At 44.8% G+C, this 14,347-nt stretch overlaps 1 protein-coding gene across 2 annotated transcripts in view; it reads left to right on the forward strand.

Moving 5' to 3' along the window:
* LOC147688813 (ATP-binding cassette sub-family B member 5-like) overlaps positions 1-14,347 on the forward strand; it is a 973,135-nt gene that overhangs the window by 572,545 nt on the left and 386,243 nt on the right. For both annotated transcript variants that reach the window (XM_086941722.1, XM_086941721.1), the window contains 2 exons: positions 9,892-10,083; positions 10,187-10,358. In XM_086941722.1, coding sequence (XP_086797848.1) covers positions 9,892-10,083; positions 10,187-10,358 — 364 coding nt within the window. The remainder of the gene's footprint in view (positions 1-9,891; positions 10,084-10,186; positions 10,359-14,347) is intronic.

Below are 14,347 nucleotides of genomic sequence, written 5' to 3' on the forward strand. Positions count from 1 at the left end.
GTTTGGAGAGAGAAATTTCCAAATGCACTAGGACTTAAAATGGAATCTCCTGACATAACGTTGAAAACATTCACTGGAGAACCAATCGAACTAGTGGGGTACAGGGAACTGAAATTTGAGTTCAAAGACAGAAAAACAACCAGTAAACTATATGTGGCTGTTAAGGGTCCTTCAGTATTAGGATTGAAGGACCAAGGAAGGTTAGCCATTACACTAATTCCTAACAGTGCTGAGACTGTGTTATTAACTCAACAGGGAACAAGACTCAATAATGATATGGTAAGCAGGTTTCCTAAAGTTTTCAGTGGCACCATCGGAAAATTTAAGGGATTTCAACCTAAAATAAAACTAAAAAAAGATGCAATACCATGTGTCCATAAGGTAAGAAACATACCTTGCAATTTACGGGAGGAGGTCAAGACACAGATGCAGATGCAACTTAAGGCTAACATCATTGATCCAACGGAGTCATCAGAATGGGTCGCACCATTGGTGTTTGTGCGCAAGCCCAATGGCAAGATAAGATTATGTATTGACTTGCGCGACCTAAACAATAACATCGTGGTAGACCAGTACCCACTACCAAAAATAAACAAAATGCTGTCTTTGACAAAAGGTATGAAGGTATTTTCAACAATAGACTTGACTGCCGCATACCACCAGGTTCCACTACACCCAGACAGCAGGTGCCTAACCAGCTTCTTTTCACCGTTCGGATGTTATAGGTTCAAAAAAGAACATTTTGGACTGGCTTCGGCAGCTGCACTATTTCAGAGACTCATGCATGAGATATTTAAGGATGTCAAAAATGTGCTCATCTTTCAAGATGACATCCTGGTAATGGGGAAAAACAAAACAGACCATGACCAAAAATTATTAAAAGTAATCAAAACACTAAAAGAACGTGGATTGACAGCAGAATATACCAAATGCAAATTTGCGGAGAGAATGGTGACATATCTGGGGCATGAAATTACACAATAGGGAATAAAACCAAGGAGAGAGTTGATTAAGGACATTGAGGATGCTCCTGAACCACAAACAAAAGAGGAATTAAGACCCTTCTTAGGGCTAGTAGAGTTTTATTCAAAAATTGTAATGAATTTCTCAACAACGACATATGAAATAAGACAATTACTAAATAGTAAAAACAAATTTGTATGGTCTGCATGTTGCAACAAGGCATTTATGGACCTAAAAAGAGAAATGTGTGATGTTCCACCCCTACAAGGATTCGACCCAGAGCTAGAGAGTGTAGTTACAACAGATGCAAGTGGAAAAGGATAGGCGCTGTACTTACGCAAGTTTGACCAGAAGGAAAAGAAAAAACAGTTGCCTTCGCATCACGGTCGCTCACCCCGACCAAGGAGAAGTGCTTGGTGATTGAATGGGAGGCACTGGCGTGTGTGTGGGGTTTGGTGCATTTCCGTCAATATGTTTGTAGAAAAAGAGTGACCCTAGGTGTGATCACAATCCTTTGACAAAGGTGTTGACTGTAAAGGGACTATACAACGCATTTCCTCGATTGGCTAGTTTATCCTTGAGGTTATTGGACTATAACTACGAAGTAAAATATCTTCCAGGTGCTAGAAACATAGTGGCAGACTTTCTCAGCCGCTTACCCCTACCGGGAGGAGAAAAGGAAGAACATAAAGAAGATGAGTTCTGTGTGGCTAACATTAGCGAACAATTCCCTAGCATTCAAAAAGAAGTATGGGAAAAGGAATATGTACAGGATGAAGTGTTACAGGAAGTAAAAAAATATATTATCAATGGATGGCCGAGTAAAAAACACATCAAAAACGAGATGAAACCGTACTGGGAACTCAGGAACAAATTATCGGTGGAAGGAGGACTAGTTTTAAGACAGGGGAGGGTAATACCTCCCGAGAATCTAAAAAATAAATTCTGGAATTGTGCCACGAATGACATATGGGTATCAATAAGACAAAACAGAGAATACAATATTGGTACTGGTGGCCAGGGTGTGATTTGGAAATTGGGAGGAGAGTCAGGACCTGTGCTAAATGTGAAAACTCAGACAAGTCTCAAGTCACGCTCAAACCACCTTTGCACCCTTGCCTTGCCCGGAGATGCTTTGGGAGAGTGTAGGCATAGATATCATGGGCCCAATACGATATCAAGAAGATCAAGTGTATATCGTGGTTTTGGTGGACCATTTGTCAAAGTGGCCGGAGGTCAAGATACTCCATAAAGTAGAAGCAAATGACATTGTCAAGTTCCTTGACGGAGTATTTATGAGAGAAGGTATCCCCCAAATTGTCATAAGTGACAATGGCAAGCAATTCACATCTGTTGCCTTCAAGAAATTTATCGAAAGAAACGGTGTTACACATAAAACCACATCTATATACCACCCAGCTTGTAATGGTGCAGTAGAAAGGTTCAACAGGGTGGTGAAAGGAACCATACACCTAGCTAATAACAACGAGTTGTGTTGGAAAATGGAAATGAAGAAAATGATTTGGGCATACAGAATTTCACCTAGGGAGAGCACAGGAATCAGTCCATTTGAAATGATGAGAGGAAGACCAGCACTATCCAAGGACAATGTAGGGTGGCTTAAGACTAGTAGGAAGGCTAATTGGTCTACAGTGGAGGTCAGGAAGAACATACAAAAGGCACAGATGGCATACAAAAAACACTTTGATAATAAACACAAATGCAAACCATTAACCATCCAGGTAGGAGATTGGGTGAGAGTAAAAAGAAGTGGGCACATTGAGAAAGGACAGAACAGATTCACTCAACCCTTGGTTGTGGAAAAATTATTTTGCAATTCGGCTCTCCTCAGCGATGGGAAGTGTGGCATGCATCTGCATTATCCAAATGCGAGATGAAGAAAATTGGGAAAACGGAAAAGAAGTGGAATTGGATACAAACCAACCTGCTGAAGAGGGAGATCGTAAGGACTTGGACAGACAAATGCATTTTGATTGGCTTTATGAAGACGTGTTGGAAGAAGAGAGGGCAGAGAGGGAGGAACTGGGTGACATTGCTCCTTCAAATCAGGAGCAAATAGAGTCCATTGGGGAAACCAGAGATGTCATCAGCAGCAAAACCACTGACACATCCGGTGAAGAAAGTAGTGAATTCCATGAAGAAGAACTGGAGTCTGGAAGCGGTACTAACAATGCAGGAATCATCACTAGCAGATGCGGACGCACTGTGGCCATGCCAAGCAAGTTCAAAGACTTTGTGTGTGACTAATTATGGGAGGATGTTACCTCCTACCTTTGTTATCTTGGTTACTTCCTTTGGGAAGGAGATGTGTTGAGTTTGCATTAATCTCTTTTCCTTACTTTGTCCCCTGTAGGCTCCCTTTGTCCTCCCGCGTGTCCCCTACCCTCGCACTCACCCTATGACATCAGCTGGCATTCTAGAATGCCAGCTGATAACGAATCTTACAGTTGACAGTTGACTCTTGAGAAACCCGACCAGCAGCTGTACCCCCTCTCTGGCCGGTGTGTTGCACCTTAATATTTAATAAAGAATAGAGCTGTAAACTTCCTCAGGATCGGATCATCATTACAGGTATTGTCCTACGTGTCCCACTCTTTAGCATTCTAAGATGGCCAGCACATTGCTTGTAAAAGTGGCGGCTGAGTTGGAACTTTGACACAACTGTACGCTATGTCCAATATCATTGCAAAACAGCCATGTTCTAATACTTTCTTTTTTTGTTTTGTTTCAAGCATACATTTGAGGAGACAGCATATTTTCTTGTTGCTTGTTAAACTTTTATGTTTGTTTTATTGTGTATCTGTAAGTGAGGGAATGGGTCAGTAGGTGGATGAATAAATTAATGCGGGTAATGATGAGTTGTTTTGTTCCTGCAGAAAAATCTAGAATTTTTTTTCTGACTGCTTATACACCTGAGCTCTTACTTACAAGCAAATTATACTTATTCTCTAGAGACTTGACATGGGAAAGTTGGCCATTGTCTGCATAATCGATTACCTGCATTTGAAATACTGATTTACTTTTCAAGCAAGGTTCGTAAACGTTTGTTAATGGAACATGTAAATGTCATAATGGCATGTTAAATAGTTACCTAGTAGGTATTCCAAACCACCAGAACCACCAGTGTTTAACCCCTTGCGTGCGGCGGGAATTCCCCGCCCATGCTGACTCCGCCTTGTGCGGGCGGAGTCATGACGGAACGGTTCCGTCATCAGCACAGCTCACCCGTAGCTGATGACGGAACCGCTCCGTCATCAGCATGCAAGGGGTTAAACAACATAATTTCATTCTTCAGAAATAGGTAAATGGTATTTTGATGAATTATATGATATTTGCAGAGTTATCATCAACATCTTTAGTTAGTCCTCGAGACCTCAAATGTCAAAAAGGCAACTTTAGGTCATTACTCATTGACTATCAATCTAAACCAGTAATGGGTTCCGTCTTTGTCTATGAAACACTTTAAAAAAATTTGATATTAATAGCATTTGCAAGATTATCGACCAGATGGATCATTCATAGGACATTAGACACCAAGGACCAGATGCTTACACATGGACTTAAAATCTGTACGGGACTACGAGGAGCACATTTGTGCTATGGCCCACCTAATGACGGATCCATGCGTAGCTAGAAATCTCCCAAGCACTGTGGCAGATAGATTCACTTGCATTCAAAGATTCCTTTCCTGGTCATTCCAAATCCAGGCCCATCATCAGTGGGAGTTTACACAGGAAATGACTTGTGGTTCAATTGCTTTTCCTTTCACTTCCAGTGTTTGTATTCCCTTTTTCAATGTCCATTCTAACATTCCTATCTATAATAAGTAAAGTCCCATTACGTGGATGTATGGCATCTGTGAATGAAACCCGTCCGCCCCAAGCATTAAGCCTAGCCACACAAGCATGGGTACCCTGCAAAGCCAATTTCTGTGATGGGTGATTTGAGCATTTATTGTTTACTTAGCATACTCTGTGAAATACACCACATGACAAATATTTAAAACAAGAAAGCTATTTGCCAGTGCTCTTTGAAGTAATAAACATCTTTTATTCAGCGCCAAGATACCCTTCTGGGCGCATGTGCGCTTTACAAATAACTTATATCAGTGGGTTAGGTAGGAGAAGATAATAAAGGCAAGGTTTTTCTTGGAAGATTTCCGCAGTTTTGGAGCACATCCATTGGCCTTCTGGGTTGTCTTCCAGGTGCACTAACGAAAGAGGTTCATACCTGGACTTATCCATTGATGACGTAAAAGCTGGGCCGCGACACAGTGTTGGGACAGTTAAGCCCAGGCACGCCCCCAAAAAGTGGCCCACATTCCAGAATTGTAATTTTTTTGTAGTTTTATATAGTGTGAAGTCGGCCTCTGGCAGGAAAATAAGTAGAATAACAGAGACTAATGCATATCCCTCCCCCCGCCCCCCTTCCATGAGGGGAGAGGGACACACATAAATTGAGGCTTTCCCTCGCTGGCCCTAACCAGACCCCCACCACCCTAACTTATCAGACCTCCTCCCTTCTCCAGTCCTCTGCAAAGCCGGTGTTAATGGCTTCCCATCAGCAGTTTCTTGAGGCCTCTGTCACACCTGGAGGCAGCCAGGGGGCGGGGACACCTCATGCTGTCGTTCTACCTGTGACAATGAGCCGGCCCGAGGTGGGCCAGCCTCAATTTATGTATGCAAAGGCTGCCATAGCTGTCCACCAGCAGGCCTCGGCAAAAGCCCCATTGGCCCATGCCCGGTTGCCTACCTTGCCAATCCGAGCCAGCCGGTTCATGGACATATAGCGTTAATCCTTCGATTCACGCCTCTCTCAACAGGTGACTTTAGCAGACGATCTCACTGCTCTGTATCAGGTAATGAACGACAGGTGGGCAGTGCAAATAACCATTATATTTCCTTTTGTTTCGCTGATGTAAAGACAGCGGAGCATTTGACCTGAAAGGACATTTTCATGTCTATTCCTCTGGGCCTCTCTATTTTTGAATCTTGGATTCTCATCTTTAATAAGAGGAAAACCAAAATGAAACATTGTCTTAACTTAAGCTTTTTTTAAATGTTACTGCATTTGGTTACAATAAAAGCAGGAATTCGCACACTATCAATTGTACTAATTGCGCCTATTGTATTTATATATGTTTATATCACTTGAAGATGGTGCTGAGGACTAAATTGCCGTTAGTTTGCTTATAGGTGCTGTTTTCTCGGTGCATAGCATTCATTTACCACATGACTCACATGACCATTGCGCGCTGTAGCATCTATTGCCGCATTGCTGTTTTAACCTTTTTAAAATAACCTGCTTTATTGTGCGCTCGCGCTGACGATCTTGGCGCTAGGCGCTACCTCTCTCATAGCGTGTTATTAGTACCACTCTTACCCGCACGATAATTGTGACCTCATTCCGCACTTTGCGGGAATTCGAGCGCTTCAGGGCATCTTAGGGCTCTTGGGGACATCGCGTTGCGGTGTTGGTAGCCGCCATCTTGGGTGAGTGAGGGATCCAGGGAGTGCTGAATTGCTGGCGCCATCTTGGTTGGGGGGCTAGTGATCGCACTACAGGACTCTTGCGTATACGGCTATATAAGATGGATGCACCTAAAGCGCGCAGCGTAGGCGCAAAGCGGGTGCGCAGCAGGCGCGCCGGCGGAGCGCCGGAGGTGCGCCAGAGGTAAACCCGTTTGCGCCCGTTTGCGCACAGGACGCGCCGGGCGCCGGAAGCTTTGCCTCTTGGAACCAAGCTGTAACATTTCACTCTTACTCCCGTGATGAACTTTTATGCCTCAATCCAGGCACACTCAGTAGCCGAAAGTACAACATCACCAGTAAACACCCAGTTACCTTGTCCTGTGGCTTGTTGAACGTGAGAATTGCGTTACTTATTGAATCTTACGATCTAGACGTACTCTTCATGACAGAGACTTGGACAACACCGACCAGCTCAGTGGAACTGGGGACAGCCTGTCCCCCTGGCTTTAAAATAATACATAATCCCAGGGTGGGAGCCAGAGGAGGTGGAACTGGATTAATTTTTAGGGAGACTTTAGACTTCTCCCAGCTCAACATCAAGGCAATCGCTGGGTGCGAAATATTGGGCTTTTCCATCAAGGGCCAAGGAGGCGTGCTACTCACGGGACTACTATGTTACAGACCCCCGGCCAGCTCGCTATCTGCTCTACCTGAGCTCATAGATTTAATATATGACCTCTCCCACTCCCATACAAAGCTGTTGGTGTTAGGGGATTTTAATCTTTGGCCAGAGGGACCGACCAATATGGCTTATGTGGAGCTAGTCCAAGCCTGCAGTAATATTGAGCTACAACAACTTGTGCTTTCCCAAACCCATTCAAAGGGCCATATTCTTGATCTCCTCTTTGCGGTCGCTTGTCTGACGTCTATACGCGACGTCCAGCCTCAGTGCTGGACGGACCATGCCCTTGTCCATTTCTCCCTCTCATGCACTGCTGCTACATCAAAGAAAGGGAGTGTGGGGGGCACTAGAATGGGGAGACAATGGTCTAGACTCCTTAAACAAACTATCCTGCCCTCTCTTGCCAGATGGCTTCGTATTGGGAGCGAATGTGGATGTAAGTTAAGAGACCCTCTGTCAGCGAATCTCGGCTTCTCTGGACTCTTTGGCCCCGCTGCGAAAAATCAAAGATAGGACCAATCTTGCGATGCCATGGTACTCGGAAGAACTTCGGTTGCTCAAGCTTCAATGTAAACAGGCTGAGCGAACCTGGAGGAAACAGTACCTGGAGTCACATAGAGTCCTCTTTAAACAAGCACTGGCGGCCTATAAAATCCAGATTAAGCTTGCTAAAGCTAGATTCCTAGAAGATTCTTTGATGGCAGCTGCAAACAAATCTCAGGCCTTATTTAAGATCGTAAAGGACCTGGCCCATCCTGGCTGCACTATAAATGACATCCCGGCCTCTCAAGCTCTCTGTGATTCACTAGCACAGGCCTTTGAGGGTAAGATTGCTAACATCTTAAACAATCTTCCCTCGTCATCTGGCCGTGCTGTGCATGATTCCATCTCGTCCGAGAATAGGAGGGAGAGGACTAAGTCGGGTGAGCTGAACAACTTTCCTTTACCATCTTTTGAGGACTTCTGCTCTTTGGCTGACGGGGTGTCCTCTGGCTCACCTTCTGATCCTCTTCCACCCAAATTCTGGAAACTTTTTCGTGTAGAGCTGCTTCCCCCACTTTTTTCCATCTGCTGCCAGTCTCTTACCTCAGCACAGGTTCCAGATTGCTGGAAATTGGCGGTGGTCTCCCCACTACTCAAAAAGGAGAATCTGGACCCCACATGCCCAGCCAATTATAGGCCCATTTCCCTTTTGCCATTCCCTATTAACATTCTGGAGAAACTGGCCACAAAACATCTCTCCAACTTTCTCGAGACCACTGATTGTTTGGACGTGGCCCAGTTTGGATTAAGACCGGCACATGGGACAGAGTCGGCATTGGTGACTGTTCTTGACGACCTGCGGACGCGTGCCGACCAGGGTCGAGCAGCCTTTTTAGTGCTGCTCGATATGTCGGCCGCGTTCGATACGGTCAGCCATGCAATCCTGATCAGGAGATTGACGGAGGCTGGGGTGTCGGGCTTGGCCCTTGAATGGCTGGAGTCATATCTTGATCAAAGGCACCAGGTAGTTGCCCTGCCACCCTTCAAATCTAACATCAGGAGGGTTGGTCAGGGCGTACCCCAGGGCTCGGCCATCAGCCCTATCCTTTTCAACCTCTACCTCCGTCCCCTGATCACGTTGATTAAATCTTTTGGCATAACAGTCACCAACTACGCCGATGATACCCAACTTATCTTCTCGTTTGAGGGTAAGGGTGGGGTGTCACAGGAGGTTTTCCATCGCTGCATGAGCACCACAGCAGAATGGCTGGGTAACAACTCCCTACAATTTAACAGCTCGAAAACCGAGGTGCTACATTGCTCTATGGACCGAACGCCCAGACCTCTACCACTGGGTTTTTGGCCTCCTGATTTCCAAGGTACTAGTCTGCCTGCCGAATCGGTACGGAATTTGGGGGTAATGTTCAGTTCCAACTTCCAGCTGGACACATCAGTGAATAAAACGTTGGCAACTTGCATGGCACTACTTGGATCACTGCGAAAGATTCTACCCTTGCTCCCGGTACAGGCCAGACCAGAGGTAGTGCGGAGCATAATTTTAAGTCGACTCGACTACTGTAACGCACTGCTGCTGGGGGCACCGGCTACGCTGCTAGGAAAACTCCAACGAGTACAGAATTTTGTTGCCAAACTGGCACTCTCGCGACGCCGCTCGGACTCCTCCGCCAAGGCACTTAGGGACCTCCATTCGCTGCCAATCTCTCAACGGGTGAATTTTAAGGCTTTGTGTCTGGTATTTAGGGCTCTGCACGGGCAAGGCCCGTCTCCCCTGCAGGACCTTTTCCAATGGTACATCCCCTCAAGACCACTCCGGTCAGCCTCGGCTCACTTGGTGGTAGTACCCAAGTTTCTGAGGTCCCGGATGGGTGGCCGGTCCTTCAAGTTTACCGCAGCGCGACTGTGGAATTCTTTACCGCTAGGCTTGAGGGGCCTGGAAGATTTCTCTTCCTTTAAAAAAGCCTTGAAAACCCACCTGTTACCCAGAGCAATGTAAATTGATTGGATGCTGGAAACATCATGTATTGTGTCATAACAGTCTAAGCGCCAGGATGCCCGTCGGGTGACAGTTATAGCGCTATACAAGAACGCCTATACATACATACATACATTTATGCATTCAACAAGTGACTTTTTTCTTACATTATTATGCTTTCTTGGTCTTTCACAAATGTCTTGTGCATACAGTTTTGTATACCTGTAATTACTGTATTTACAACCTAAACTTTCTTCTTTTCTCCTCAATCACCACAGATTTGCCCTTTACTACACTGGAATAGGAGTTGGGGTCCTGCTGTTTGCATACCTTCAGATTTCCTGTTGGGTGATCGCTGCCGCAAGACAGATAATGAAAATCCGGAGACATTTTTTTCATGCAGTTTTGAGTCAAGATATTGGCTGGTTTGATACAACTAAATCTGGAGAACTGAACACACGCCTTAATGAGTGAGGGAGCTGTATTAAGTCTTATTTATTTGCAAATATCATATGTCAGTGTACTTAATATTGGCTTTGTGCATTCCCCAATGCAATATATCTATCTCTGCAGAGACATCAATAAAATCAATGATGGAATTGGAGACAAAGTTGGACATCTGTTCCAGAATCTGGCAATCTTTGCAGCAGGATTAATAATCGGGTTCGTGAAGGGATGGCAGCTCTCACTTGTACTCTTGGCCGTGGGTCCACTTGTTGCAATGTCCTCCGCATTTTGTTCTAAGGTAAGAACAAATACATCCATTTGCTATCTTGCTAAGTAAAAGCCTGCATTACTGAGACTGAGCAATACAAAATTCTCTAGGTGATCGGCAGGATCAGTGATTTTATGTTTTGTGGAAAGCATCTTGCCTATCTGATAGAGACTTCTAGCCACAGATCCCTAAGCAGTACCCCTGCACGCCGATAGGTGGCATTGTTCATCTCCACTTCATCGGCACTGGAAATTACATGTGTGGTAGCAATATAGGCGTCATCCCTGCACACTGACATCCATTCTTTTCTTTCTGCGCCATTCAGTGCAGATCTGGAGAGAGATACCCCTAGTCACATTTTATCATCTTTTTGTAAAGGTTTTTTTTTAGACTGTCTCCTGGTGTGTTAGTGATGTCCCCTAAGAAGGATAATAATGTATCAAAACATGGTATTGTTCGATATAGTACTTAGACGTTGCTGTCAATGAAAATATTAATAAAACCGACAGTGTCATGGCTAACAATATTCAAATCTTGATTTGAATATTGTTATCAAGATTTGAATATTGTTATTAAAAATATTACTAGGCCACGAGTGAATGAATTTGTGTGTATGATTAGTTTTCCAAAGTCTTTTCATCATCATCACTCAATGTATATGCAATCTATTCATCAATAGATGTCCCAATATCATGAATTGAAAAATGTATATATATTTCTTTTCTTCTTTTTTTGTTTTGTTTAAATGAAATATCCATAATATAAAATAATAACAAAATAAATAAATATATATTTTCTTACATTTTTTAGTCTTTTTTGCATGTCAACCTCTGTCCACTCAATTATCCATTTCCTAAATGTTTTATTCAGACAATATTATTCTCCCTAATTTAGGAAATTAATTTAGGGGTACCCCCATTTTGCTACACAACCCCTCTACCCATGCCACTCACCCACGGCAGGCTGACAGAGGAACATCTCTTCTTGCTCCGTCAGGAAGTGTCAACTCTTTTGCCAAAGGAAGCCATCAAGAGGGTGCTGGCATCAAAAGTGGGTAGTGGCCGCTATTCCTGCTAATTTCTGTTGCCTAAAAAGTGCAGTAGCCTTTGTCCTGTTCTTGACCTGCGCCTTCCTAAATTCTTCATGAAAAAGGAGACGTTCAAAATGCACACCCTAGCTCAAGTCCTGTCTGCTCTGGACCCTGGAGACAGGATTGTAGCTTTGGACTTGCAGGATGTATATTTCCACATCCTGTGCTGCCTGCCGAAAGGCGTTACGTGCAGTTCATGGTGAGCCAGAAGCAATTTTTATTTACTGTGCACTCCTTTGGCCTTATCAGTGCCCCTAGGGTGTTCCACAAAGTGATGGAGGTGGTTGCAGCACATCTGCAGAGGTCTGGGGTCCCAGTCTACTACTGCCTCAATGATTGGTTGTTGAAGGTGGGCTCACATCAGGCAGTTGTCCCCCACTTTCAGATAACGGTAGACTTCCTGCACTCGCTGGGGTTATTTATGAACATGCCAAAGTCACACCTGACTCCATCTCAGATGCTACCTTTCATTGGAGCTGTTCTTGACACGATGCACACACACACAACCACATATACAACCACACTTACACACAACCACGCACACAACCACGCACACAACCATGCACACACACAACCACACACACACACACACACACACACAACCACACACACAACCACACACACAACCACACACACACAACCTCACACCACAACCTCACACCACAACCTCACACACACAACCACACACACAACCACACCAATAATTGGCTGGCCAATGTCTCGCCTTTGAGACCTCATAAGTGTTTAGCCTCGCAAAAGTAGATGTTGTTGCACCAAGGATATTGTGCTGCATAACTAAATACTTAGAAGGTCCCAAATGTAAGACCTATTGGCGTAAGATAAAACATTCCGTGAACAAGGAAATGCTGTTTTTAATTTGTGTCAGCAAAATATTTCTATGCAACTACTGCTCTTTTTACTTAACATCACAAGATGTTTTGCATGTCTGAATTTTGGCACATGACCTCTGAGGCAGAGTATTCCAAATCATGGCTTAGCTGCAACTTTTTATAAACGTTCCTAAAGAAAAAGGAGGCAAACTCGGATTGTTCATAACCCAATGCCATTCCCAAGCAGACCGCTGTGCACTGTCCTGTGCTGAATAAGCTTCTGGTCTCAGCTTAGTTACCAGCACACCAAAGTTCACATCACTGAAAGCACCATCACAACTGACGTTAATTGGAGCCTCGGCTTGGTTTCCTTCATAAAATGCGGTACCTCGAGACTTAATTGGCCATCGTTTGTGTCTACATACCCACCTACCAACAAATGTAGGTGCACACTTGTCCACCAGGCAAACACACCACCAGCCTTCAGTGCACGCTTCCAGACACACACACCACCAACCACCAGTGCACGCTTTGCCACCAGGCACACACACCACCAGCCGTCAGTGCACGCTTTCAACAGGCACACAAACAGCACCAGCAGTCAGTGCATGCTTTCACCAGGCATAAACACCACCGGCCGTCAGTGCACACTCACCAGGCACAGACACCATCAGTCTTCAGTGTACGCTTTCACCGGGCAAAAACACCACCAACCGTCAGTGCACACTTTCACCGAGCACAAACACCACCAGCCATCAGTGCACGCTTCCACCACAAACACACATCACCAGACCTCAGTGCACGCTTTCACCAGGCACACACACACACCACCAACTGTCAGTGCACACTTTCACCAGGCACACACCATCAGCTGTCAGTGCACGCTTTCACCAGGCACACACACCACCAGTCGTCAGTGCACATTTCCACCAGGCTCACACACCACCAGCCATCAGTGCACATTTTCTACAGGCACACACACCACCAGCCATCAGTGCACGCATCAATTGTTAACGCATCCCCAATTAACTATTGTAGCAATCGCAGTATGGCGCTGTCAAGACTCCAGGCACGATAGCTAGCATTAGGTCAGTTCAAGCGAAAACTCAGCGGTCACTAAAGCAAACCTCAAAATATCCACATTGGAGGAGACAGCACAGAGTGACTACTCTATTCTTGCAGCACTGCTTCCAGAACCTTGGAGAGCGAGTACCCCAACATGGCCGCAGAGGAGGGCCACAAACAGTGCTGGGTGAGCGTGCTAGTCTTCTAGAGCGCGCGAGCAGCTGTGGTGATGAAGCGCACGGCTGCTCTGGAATCTGCGCACTTCAACTGACTTCTTCACCGGAGACATAGCGCGGCTCTCGAGTGACGCTCTTGTCCTGAAATTTCCTGTCAGCGCTTCTTGTTTCTTGGTTGACTTCATTTCGCATGCGCAACGTGGGATTCCGGCAAGTGACTTTTGTGAGAGACTTTGTAGAATTAAGCATTCGTTTAGTGCCACTTCATAGAATTCAAGTTAGGTGCTCAGTAGACTTAGAGTAGGTTTAGTTACTCATCTTAGGAGTTCGCATACCATTTAGGGGTAGAATTTAGCTTACTTATAGCGAGGATTAGTTCGTTTCCTAAAATCATTTCAGTGCAGACTTCCAGTGAACTATACATGGGACTATTTATATTCAGGTAACCCCCTCAATTATCCGAAGATTTATCAATAGAAATTCAGAAAAGAACAGCGCACTAATATTGGTTTATGTGCAGGAACTGTGAAGAATACACAACAGCTACCTACATGAGAGAGGCATAGTCCAGGTCACATTGGGGTAAGAGACTTCAATTGTTCATACAAAGTAAATATACATAATATGTTTTAGAGTGTGAATACATTAAGTTGTTCCTTTCAGAGGTGGTGGGGCATAGGAACCTACGTCGGCTCCAGTGATTCTTGAGCCTTCTGACAGATTGAAGTGCCTACTTTTTCACTCGAGTCGACATGGCTGAGGGATTTGATTTGAATTCTTTGGCGGGAATCTTAGAAGGGTTACAGGCTCAGCTTACACGCTCTACAGAAGAGAATAGGGTCCTTAGGGATGAGGTAA

Source organism: Lissotriton vulgaris, chromosome 10, assembly GCF_964263255.1.
Source record: "Lissotriton vulgaris chromosome 10, aLisVul1.2, whole genome shotgun sequence".
NCBI classification, from domain to species: Eukaryota; Metazoa; Chordata; class Amphibia; order Caudata; family Salamandridae; genus Lissotriton; species Lissotriton vulgaris.